A 12399-nucleotide genomic window follows, 5' to 3' on the forward strand; every position below is an offset into this window, starting at 1 on the left:
TTACTATCAGCTATGGTATCATGCACTATGTATACTGTATTAGCAAATAGAACATTATGCAAAAAAATAATGTCATTAAGCTGCTGCTGCTAAGTCACTTCAGTCGTGTCTAACTCTGTGTGACCCCAGAGATGGCAGCACACCAGGCTCCCCCGTCCCTGGGATTCTCCAGGCAAGAACACTGGAGTGGGTTGCCATTTCCTTCTCCAATGCATGAAAGTGAAAAGTGAAAGGGAAGTTGTTGAGTCGTGTCCGACTCTTAGCGACCTCATGGACTGCAGCCCACCAGGCTCCTCCGTCCATGGGATTTTCCAGGTAAGAATACTGGAGTGGGGTGCCATTGCCTTTCCGATGTCATTAAGCAATTTGTGGTTAATCTGTAAAGAATCATTGTTGTGAATCTACTCTGTATTCACAGTTTTTGTACCAGCAATTATCTGCACTCAAAAGCAAACACAGCTAATGTTGCTTGGTTATAGGCACCAATATTCAAATTTTCCCTCAAAAGAATAACAAAAAGAGATGCTGTCTGTGAAAGTGCTGAAAATCCCTCAGACCTCAGTACTTTACATCCTGTAAGGCTGGTGATGACAATACCTTTTCCTTCTGTCTTGGGCTTCATCCTTGTCTGATCTTACTCATGCATTAGAGGCCAGTACCTAATAAACTGAAATTCAGTAGGCCTTTCCTCTTATCCAAACATTATGATTTTTCCCTTTCATATAAATCATATTATAATATGGGCAGACTGAAAACTGAAGCACATCATTTGCTTTGTTAGTAGGAACAGATTCAATTTTTCATTCACATATAATTTTACAAGGTATGTAAGTTGAACACTGTTGAACAAAGATAATATCTTATATAAATTTCTGCTCAAAGGTGACAAGCAAATTACATTACTTTAGTTTTTTTCTAAAAATTTTAGCCATTTATTAGAAACACAGCTGTCAATTTAGATCAAATATATTCATATTTCCCTGTTATATTATTAGGATCATCAATAAATTTAATTGTCCCTTACAGTTTGATTTCCTACAAAAGTGTTATATCACAATTAGTACTATTGCAAATAATTATTGAACTGTGTGAAAATACTTCTGATTTCATATGAGATACATATAATAATAGATGAGAAATACAAAACTCAAGTTAACACTTGATAAAGATTCTGCTCTCATACAAATGTCAGTAATAATAAATGTGGGGACAATATAGTCTGCTTTATGAAAGTGAAACAGAATCCAGGCAGAATAATTTCCAAAGGTTTTAATGATAGCTCAAATATTACTTGCTTGTCATTTAATCATGTTAAATACTCTGAATCTAATAAATTATCTGTGATAGACACACCAAACAGTTTAAGAATGGGAAATCAGTTGGTTTATTAGGCTAATGACTAAAATCAGAATGTAATGAAATTCTTCTGCATGAAATATATATTTCTCCACTTTTTTTATAGTGTTTAGAATTGTCATAAGGTACTACCATGCAGGTTTTATGGGTAAATGAAGGCTTAGAGATTCTAAAATGTTCACTGGTTTCTATTTTTTAACTAAAAATTACACTAAATAGGAAAGTACATTTTTGTCCTATTACCATTTTCTCAGTGATATAACAGTCACAAAGAGTTGAAGCAGCAGCTATACACCAACCTTAAATTTATAGACAAAAGGCCACAGGCTTAGACCTTAGAAATATGGTAACATGATTTAGATTGAGCAAAAGGGATCCAGTTAAGAAAATGAGAATTTGTAAAGGAGGAGTATGAGTCTAAAAAGAGCTGAAAAGTAAAAAGCTTGTTCTGTTATATAGAATGGGATGCATTCAAAATTCAAATATTAGTTAGGACATGATAAACATAAGCCATTTTTGTGAAAACAATAGGTAGAAGAATCTTTTGAGACATTAAAAAGGATAATACTACTCACATCCTGAGCTACCATTTGTTGACACCAGGGTCAGGTTGGAAGGCCATGGATTCCGAACAATATCTTGCCAATGAATAGTGTCTGTATAACAAAGAAATTTGTTCTGGTCTACATAGACGCCGCCATTTAGGATTTCTGTATTAAAACAAACAAACATAGATTTGTTGTCAACCTTTTTGATGATGAAAGGTAGTCAATCAAAATAATTTACTCTTAAGCTATCTTCAGGGTTAAATTACAGTTACTTTGTTAATAGTCAAGATTTCTTATAAAATACCTTTTTCCTGAGTCATATAGATTGCAGAAATTTGAAAACATTGAACAATAAAAAGAAAAATAACAACTCATAATTCAAACACTCAGAGAGAAACACTCTTCACTGTTTGGAACAGATTCTATCAGTCTCTTTTCTGTTTTATTTCCTCTGAAATTGGAATAATATTGCATATATATTTCATAACCTGATAATTTTGTTAATACTAAATGGTTAATAGTCAAAGGTAATTAAATATTATTCTGTGTTATTTCTAAGGAGAATATGATATGCCAGGGTGTAACTTAAACAGTATTTATTTAACCAATCACCCCTTGTTGGTCATTTAACTTGTTTATCTCTGATTAGCTCTTTAAATTTTTTTTCCTATAAATAACATTCACAGATTGTAAATATTTTTAAGGCTATCTGCAAATTGCCCAGTTTCCCTTAAAAATATTGTTTCACTCAATGTGACATTGACTGGAGTCAGTTAGGTAAGTAATTAGCAAAAAATGGAAGGTAAATTTAATGCTTCAATCACAAAAGTATTCTTTATTCATCTCAAATTCAGTCAATAGAACTGCCAATTATTCTTTCAGAACAACACAAAGCAAGATATCATAGATATCGTCTGGTTTATTGCAACAGGGCAAGACTGTGATACAATGCACCAAAACCAATTTTTACTTGATTCTTATTTTATGACACTGGCCTTAATCAGCTAACTTGTTCCCTCTGAACAGTGGCTGATTATATACATAGATTCTTGTACAGATAGCTTTACATTATCCCAACAAAAAGGTAGAAAATACGATTTTCCTTCTGAAAATACTATTCTTATCATTTTGAGAAATTGATTAGAAATACATATAGCATCTTCCTACTCAATATATATTACATTTTTTCTTCCTAATACAAAAACAAGAGAAATCATATAACAGTCCATAAAGCAGTCAGATACAAAAAACAAAATTCAATTAACAGTGATTTATATAGATAAGCGTTGATTGTTTTTTTTTTCACATGATAAGAAACTTATCAGAGGCAGTTGTGGATATTAGTTTAGCTATTCTGCAGTACCCACAACCTACTATGTATGTTGGCTTTATTCATTCCAAGCATAAGATGACTGCTGTATCTAAAGATGTTTGAATTCAAGGCAAGATGAAAACAAAAGAATGAACAGGTGGCTTTTGATTTGAAAAGGGATGTTTCCCCAAGGATTAATCTGCATTTTATTGGCCAAACCAATATCCTAGGCTGAGCGAGAAATTCTTAAGGTGGACATATTGTTATGCGAACAAAACCCAAAATGTGCAGGAGTGTTAGCAAGGAAGGTGAGGGATGGGATATCAGGACATCAACCAAATCTGTCTCTTGTGCTGGCCTTAAGAAAATCATCTCTCCTATGCAGTGTGTGCTTAGTCTCTCAGTTGGGTTGGACCCTTTGTGACCCGGTGACCAGGGTCCCCTGTCCATGGGATTTTTCAAGCAAGAATACTGGAGTGGGTTGCCATTTCCTTCTCCAGGGGATCTTCCCGACCTAGGGATCGAACACTTGTCTCTTGTGTCTCCTGCATTACAGGTGGATACTTTATCCCCTGAGCCATCAGGGAAGCCCTCTCCTGTGCAGTATTCCAAGCTAAACCTTTAAAGAAAGTGAAGACTGTCTGAGTGAAATGAAAGTCACTTAGTCGTGTCTGACTCTTTGAGACACCACGGACTATACAGTCCATGGAATTCTCCAGGGCAGAATACTGGAGTGGGTAGCCTTTCCCTTCTCCAGGGGATTTTCCCAATCCAGGTCTCTCACATTGCAGGTGGATTTTTTAGCAGCTGAGCCACAGGGAAGCCCAAGTATACTGAAGAGGGTAGCCTATCCTTTCTCCAGGGGATCTTCCTGATCCAGGAATTGAACCGAGGTCTCCTGTATTGCAGGTGGATTCTTGGCCAACTGAGCTATGAGGGAAGCCAAGAGTCCCCTTACACCAAAAAGTGGCATAAAAGAATGAGAGGAACATGTAACACCATAAAAAAAAGTACTTGTAGAAGTAAGATTGGAGGTCACGTATAAAGTGCCTTACTACATTGCATGTATAAAATCCTCCAGATTAATTTTGACATTGTAGGACTTGCCACATTTAAAATCAATCCCATTTCCATTATTAATTCTATCACTGACTATTGGATCCATTTTCTCAAATGGGAGGGGGGAGAAAAAGAAACAAAGAAATTAGATCATCTTTCTACTTCTACAACCCAGTTCATTATTTTTCATGACCTAATCATACAATCTTCATCAAAGCAAGAAGAGAGATGTAAGAGGTAAGAAAGATTGTGAAAATGGATTTCTGCATTAATGTTTGGCATTAAGTTTCTATCTAAGAAATGTGAGGATCTCATACTAATAGCTTTCTCATGAGACATTAGGTGATGCTCTTCTGCTCTAGGAATAATTCTTCATTAGGTGACAAAGAAAGGAGATTTTGACTGCTATCCAGGAAACAAAGGTTATTTTTCAGTCTAGATTTGGAAAAGCTCTGCTTTAAAAAAATGTGAATAGAAAATGTAATAGCTCAAACATTGTAGAAAGAGTATATTTTTCAGGAGTCACATTTTAATTTAAATAGTTCATACTGAAGGAACACAGCATCCATCTACAACTTCTTATCTAAAAATATTCTAAAGAATCAGATTATATTATGCTGAATAATAATCACATCAAATCCCTTTCTTCAACAAAATTAATCTCCTACCAATGTCAACATTTATTTCTTAGAAATACCCTGTTCAAGAGCTTGGCTTATACATGGAAAAGGATTTAAAAAAGAGGCAATAAAAATTCAAGTATAATCTTACATGTTCAAATTTTAAATTGAGACTATAATCATGATCAATCTGGGTGATATTTTTATCATTCTGAATTCAAAACTCAGCATCTGCTAGCAATTCTGGTCAACAGGATTTATAACATTTTAGTACTTAATAATAGATAGTTTATTCATGCATGTGTATATTTTCCCTGAAAATAGTCTTTTTTTCCCTTTATGTTTGGCTTAGACCATAATTTGCCTTTGAATGCCATAATTTCACAATCAGAAAGTGTATATTTTATTGAAATTTATAGAAGAGTTTTTGTGTATACTTCATCTTATATTTTCTTTTGATAAACTTGATTACCTACATATGCATCAGGAAATAATGTCAAATTGCATTTACTCATTTATATCATTTATATTTATTTCATAACTTTATACAGTGTTAGTGTTAGAATATTAATTAATATGTTCTGTGTGGATATATTCAGTTAGATTTATTGCTGGACTAAGAAAATTCTAGGAAAAGGTATTAACCTGCAAGAAAGTTGCTAAAAGACACAGATTATTTACCTGACAAAAGGGATAGCTAATGTTTCTACCTTCACTGACCATGAAAGTGAAGTTGCTCAGTCGTGTCTGACTTTTGTGACCCCATAACTGTAGCCTACCAGGCTCCTATGTCCATGGGATTTTCCAGGCAAGAATACTGGAGTGGGTTGACATTTCCTTCTCCAGGAGATCTTCCCCACCCATGGATTGAACCTGTGTCTCCTGCATTGTAGGCAGACACTTTACTGTCTGAGCCACTAGGAAAAGCCATAGAGTCATTGACCATAAAAGCTTTTCTAAAATATAGAACAGTCTTATGGACTCTGTGGGAGAGGGAGAGGGTGGGAAATTTGGGAGAATGGCATTGAAACATGTAAAAGATCATGTATGAAACGAGTTGCCAGTCCAGGTTCGATGCACGATATTGGATGCTTGGGGCTAGTGTACTGGGACAACCCAGAAGGATGGTATGGGGAGGGAGGAGGGAGGAGGGTTCAGGGTGGGGCACACATGTATACCTGTGGCGGATTCATTTTGATATTTGGCAAAACTAATACAATTATGTAAAGTTTAAAAATAAAATTAAATTAAAAAAATAAAATAAAATAAAATTATCTGTTTAGATTAGAAAAAGGGACAAAGATTAGAAAAAGAGAAAATCTTGTTAAGATATTTATCTAGGATGATACCAGAAAAATGTCTGGCTATACCTTTGCTAAGAGCTGTGTCAACTTTGTTATACCAAGAGTTTGTATTCCACTAGCAGCATGAAATTGTGATTAATAATTATATGTTAAAATCATGACACAAGACAATTTCAAAGGAATCCAGGCAAATGAAGCACAGATTTAATTGAAATTCAAACAAAGATGCCTAGAACTATAGAAGGGTTCAAAAAATGTTGACTAACTAAATGGGTTTAAGGTATAATAATCTCATTCCATTTAACTTCACTTTCCCTGCAGGAAATATATCAGAGTAAATAAAGACAGACACAAATAGATTCTTGGTCACTGAAACAACTGGTAGAAAAAAATCTGCCACCTATTGTCTTCAGTTCAGTTCAGTTGCTCAGTCATATCCGACTCTTTGCGACCCCATGAATCGCAGCACGCCAGGCCTCCCTATCCATCACCATCTCCCGGAGTTCACTCAAACTCACGTCCATCGAGTCAGTGATGCCATCCAGCCATCTCATCCTCTGTCATCCCCTTTTCCTCCTGCCCCCAATCCCTCCCAGCATCAGAGTCTTTTCCAATGAGCCTTATCCTATAATATAAAAATATTTCCAGCAAGTTCACAGAACAAAACTGTCTTCTATAAAAATGTCATTGATGCTTTGAACTGTGTGTTGGAGAAGACTCTTGAGAGTCCCTTGGACTGCAGGGAGATACAACCAGTCCATCCTAAAGGAGATCAGTCCTGGGTGTTCATTGAAAGAACTGATGTTGAAGCTGAAATTCCAATACTTTGGCCACCTGATGCAAAGAGCTGACTCATTCGAAAAGACCCTGAGGCTGGGAAAGATTGAGGGCAGGAGGAGAAGGGGATGACAGAGGATGAGATGGTTGGATGGCATCACCGACTCAATGGACACTAGTTTGGCTAGGCTCAGGGAGTTGGTGATGGACAGGGAGGCCTGGTGTGCTATAGTTCATGAGGTCATAAACAGTCAGACACGACTGAGCGACTGAACTGAACTGAAATACAATAAGATATATTAAATACAACTTTCTATGAAAAAAGTATAGTGTCATTATTTAAACAACTCCACTAAACACTTAAATATGTTTGTGTCTCAAACACTTCCTACTAGATTAATATGTGCAAGTCAAGTAAAAAAAAAAAATAGCTTTTTTGGGTACTAAGTAAATTGTAAACTGCACTCCTCTCCAATGTGTTAAATTTAACTTACATAGCACATGATTTATACCTGAAGTATTGAGACTAAACTCCATGAAAGCAGGGGATATTTTTCACTGCTGTACCTATTATGTCAAATTTGAAACAACAGTTACTCAATGAACATTTGTTAAATTGAACTGAAAAAAATTCCCCTGACATTTGTTACCAACACTGAGCAGTTAATTCCTGGTATAGTTCATAATTTTAAATTACATTCTGACCAAATCAAAGAAGAATGGAAGTTATCTTTTTTCAATAACACTCTTTAGGAGAAAAGAAAAGTTATACCCATTTCAATGCAGAGTTCCAAAGAATAGCGAGGAGAGATAAGAAAGCTTTCCAGAGTGATCAGTGCAAAGAAGTAGAGGAAAACAAGAATGGGAAAGACTGGAGATCACTTCAAGAAAATTAGAGATACCAAGGGAACATTTCATGCAAAGATGGGCATAATAAAGGACAGAAATGATATGGACTTAACAGACGCAGAAGATATTAAGAAGAGGTGGCAAGAATACACAGAAGAACTCTACAAAAAAGATCTTCATGACCCAAATAATCACAATGGTGTGACAGCTCTCCTAGAGCCAGACATCCTGGAATGTGAAGTTAGGTGGGCCTTAGGAAGCATCACTATGAACAAAGCTAGGGGAGGTGATGGAATTTCAGTTGAGCTATTCCAAATCCTAAAAGATGATGCTGTGAAACTGCTGCACTCAATACGCCAGTAAAATTGGAAAACAGAATAGTGGCCACAAGACTAGAAAAGCTCAGTTTTCATTCCAATACCAAAGAAAGGCAACGCCAAAGAATGCTCAAACTACTGCACAATTGCACTCATCTCACATGCTGGCAGTGTAATGCTCAAAACTCTCCAAGCCAGGCTTCAACAATATGTGAACTGTGAACTTCCAGATGTTCAAGCTGATTTTAGGAAAGGCAGAGGAACCAGAGATCAAATTGCCAACATCCACTGGATCATGGCAAAAGCAAGAGAGTTCCAGAAAAACATCTATTTCTGCTTTATTGACTATGCCAAAGCCTTTAACTGTACGTATCACAACAAACTGTGGAAAATTCTGATAGAGATGGGAATACCAGAACACCTTACCTGCCTCTTGAGAAATCTGTATGCATGTCAGGAAGCAGTTAGAACTGGATATGGAACAACAGACTGGCTCAAATAGGAAAAGGAGTACATCAAGGCTGTATATTGTCACCCTGCTTCTTTAACTTATATACAGAGTACATCATGAGAAATGCTGGGCTGGAAGAAGCACAAGCTGGAATCAAGATTGCCAGGGAAATATCAATAACCTCAGATATGCAGTTGACACCACCCTTATGGCAGAAAGCGGAGAGGAACTAAGGAGCCTCTTGATGAAAGTGAAAGAGGAGAGTGCAAAAGTTGGCTTAAAGCTCAACATTCAGAAAACGAAGATCATGGCATCTGGTCCCATCACTTCATGGCAAATAGATGGGCAAACAGTGGAAACAGTGGCAGACTTTATTTTTTGGGGCTCCAAAATCACTGCAGATGGTGATTGCAGCCATGAAATTAAAAGATGCTTACTCCTTGGAAGGAAAGTTATGACCAACCTAGATAGCATATTAAAAAGCAGAGACACGTGTATACCTGTGGCAGATTCATGTTGATATATGGCAAAACCAATACAATATTGTAAAGTTAAAAAATTAAATTAAATTAAAAAAATAAAATGAAAAGCAGAGACATTACTTTGCTAACAGAAGTCCGTCTAGTAAAGGCTATGGTTTTTCCAGTAGTCATGTATGGTATGGATGTGAGAGTTGGACTATAAAGAAAGCTGAGTGCTGAAGAATTGATGCTTTTGAACTGCGGTGTTGGAAAAGACTCTTGAGAGTCCCTTGGACTGCAAGGAGATTCAACCTGTTCATCCTAAAGGAAATGGCAACCCACTCCAAAACTCTTGCCTGGAAACTCCCATGGACGGAGGAGCCTGGTGGGCTGCAGTCCATAGGGTCGCTGAGGGTTGGACACGACTTAGTGACTTCACTTTCACTTTTCACTTTCATGCATTGGAGAAGGAAATGGCAGCCCACTCCAGTGTTCTTGCCTGGACAATCCCAGGGACAGGGGAGCCTGGTGGGTTGCTGTCTCTGGGGTCGCACAGAGTTGGACACGACTGAAGCGACTTAGTAGCAGCAGCAGCAGCCTAAAGGAAATCAGTCCTGAATATTCATTGGAAAGACTGATGTTGAAGCTGAAACTCCAATACTTTGGCCACCTGATGCAAGGAATTGACTCATTTGAAAAGACCCTGATGCTGGGAAAGACTGAAGGCCGGAGGAGAAGAGGACGACAGAGGATGAGATGGTTGGATGGCATCACCGACTCAATGGACATAAGTTTGAGTAGGCTTGGGGAGTTGGTTATGGACGGGGAGGCCTGGTGTGCTGCAGTCCATGGGGTCACAAAGAGTCAGACATGACTGAGTGACTGAACTGATGTGAGGTCATTTTTACTGGTTCCCACATTTCATTCAGCCAGGAGTCATTTCTGTTTTGTTCAAAACTGTACCCTGGCACAAGCCAGATGCACTATAAAAGTTTGCTCCATGAAAGAAAATATAAGATTTTGAGTATAAAAATATATATTATATATTATTTTGAGGTTAGAGTTTTTATAAGTTGAATGAGATAGAGCTTTCTTTATATAAGCTGTTAATTGATAATGTGCAAAATTACTACAGGTAGAATATTTAATATTTATAAGGTACATTTAGGCAATTTTCATTGGCATCACTAAACCCATTTTGTTCACCAGATTCCATTATTATTTATCAAGTGAATAAAGATGACTTTGAGCTATCAGAGAAAGACAGAATTCCCCTAATCTGTGCAAAATATCTAATACATGCTACACAAAAGTCTAAATGCATGTTTTATACTGAACCATAAAATCTATCTCTGGAGAAGGAAATGGCAACCCACTCCAGTATTCTTGCCTGGGGAATCCCATGGACGGAGGAGCCTGGTGGGTTACAGTCTATGGAGTTGCAGAGTTGGACATGACTGAAATGACTTAGCAGCAGCAGCATAAATCTACCTTACATTGTTACATCAATCATTTTTTAGAAAGGTGTAAAGTGACAATATGACATTCTAGAGAAGGCATAAAGTACTTTTGTCTTAGCATTCCACTCCATAAAGTTTGTACGTTTGACCATTTATTTCCCTCAATTCTCATTTGCATGAGAAGGGAATGTTTGTGTTATTTAAATAAGTTCTTCTGTACTTTTCATTTATTTTCAAATGCTAGTTATTATACTGAACTTGGGGGATGAGTGACCATTAAGAGAATCATTGACATTTTGCAAATATATTCTCCCAAAAGAAAATGTGATAAAATACTGAATCCTGGCATTTGTTCTCCTTTCCTGTATGAAACAGCCAAATTGTGATGTAGCATCCCTGCTGAAAATACAGATTAATATGACCTTCTTCCTCAGTTTAAGAAGTTGACAAAATTGCTTTGACCCCACCAGCCACAATTCATAAACAAGACTGAATGTCTTTCTCTTTTTACAAATTAAAGATTGTAACTTTAAGTGCAGTTAGCCATATTCCACTTTAGTCTGTATGATTGGTATCAGTAGTAAACATTTCCTTTTACTCACAAAGCTATCAAACACAAGCAAGGATGAAATACTAAACCTCAATCCTTGATTGTATATCTAAATGTCTTTTTTTGCATGGGTGCGTTTAGGTCAACCTTAGAATTAAAATGATAATAAAAATAAAGACTGCACTTGTCTAATTGAGAAACTCTGAATAATGCATATATCAGACTTTCATTGCCTATCCAAGCCAAAGGTCATAATGAAGAAGTCAAAACCCAAAGTGGCACAAGTCCATCTTCAAGATGAAGCTACAGGAAGCAGTTACTGGATTTCCTCAGACATAAAGCAATGCATCTTTTTCACTGTCATCACCTTAAGCCATGAGAGTCTGTTGGCAGATAATGATACAAAAGTAATACAGCTCACATCATCCACCTGTGATACTTAATACATCATCTCTGGAATGGACTTGGTCCAGAGATTTCTGTATCTTTCCCAAACCCAGACCTTTCAGCTAGGAGCACAATGAATTGCTGCTACCCCACTGGGTCAGCCCTCAAGGTTCATTATTAATAAGCTGAGACACTAAAGGCTAATGAGAACCGGGTGCTTGAGGAGACAATGGCTCATTCATCATCAATCAAGCTTTGAAGTTTTTATACAGATGATTTAAGGAGAGTTGAAGTGTGCAAAATTGAAATGTCACATTTGTATTGGGAGTGGGGAGAGGGTGATAATGTAAATGAGTGATGTAACCTTCTATATTTCAGCTCGATGAGCAGAGTCAAAAGCTCATGATGCAGATACCAAACGTTAGGAAGAAACAGTGGGCAGTTTTTTTGAACAGAGCAAGGCGATTTCAAGAAGATATGATTAGAACATTCACTAAAAGTCGGCTTAAGATAGAAAATTAGAGCAAAAACAATCTTTATTTCAATTGAACGGAGCTCAGCAATTCTCCCCACAATGTTCCAACGTATTAATACACATTTCAGGATCCAATGTTTTAGCTTAAATCCAATCAGTATTTTTTAGCTTGAGTCCTAGCTCTCCTGAGAAGTCTACCGTGACCATTTAGTTTTTAGAGAAGTGCCTCTAACTCTTATGACACTGATTATCTGGATCACTCATCTAACAAAGCAAATGCTACTTCACCTTCTTTGTTCTTTTGTGTACTTTTCTTTAGCATAATATAGGTCTCTGGAGGATAAGAACCACAGCATACATCTTTCTGGGGCCCTGGTACCAAAGAAAGTGTCAAGCACCTACTAGAAATTCAAATACTTTTGAAGATTATAATAATACTGATATCTTCAGAATGTGACTAACATTTGTAAGAA

The 12399-nt window shown here is 36.7% G+C and overlaps 1 protein-coding gene across 6 annotated transcripts in view; it reads right to left on the reverse strand.

Moving 5' to 3' along the window:
• Positions 1 to 12399, reverse strand: part of ERBB4 (erb-b2 receptor tyrosine kinase 4) — a 1279207-nt gene that overhangs the window by 403892 nt on the left and 862916 nt on the right. For all 6 annotated transcript variants that reach the window (XM_045164586.1, XM_045164583.1, XM_045164587.1 and 3 more), the window contains exon 4: positions 1932 to 2066. In XM_045164586.1, the coding sequence (XP_045020521.1) occupies positions 1932 to 2066 (135 nt within the window). The remainder of the gene's footprint in view (positions 1 to 1931; positions 2067 to 12399) is intronic.

Source organism: Bubalus bubalis, chromosome 2, assembly GCF_019923935.1.
Source record: "Bubalus bubalis isolate 160015118507 breed Murrah chromosome 2, NDDB_SH_1, whole genome shotgun sequence".
In the NCBI taxonomy this organism is placed as follows: domain Eukaryota; kingdom Metazoa; phylum Chordata; class Mammalia; order Artiodactyla; family Bovidae; genus Bubalus; species Bubalus bubalis.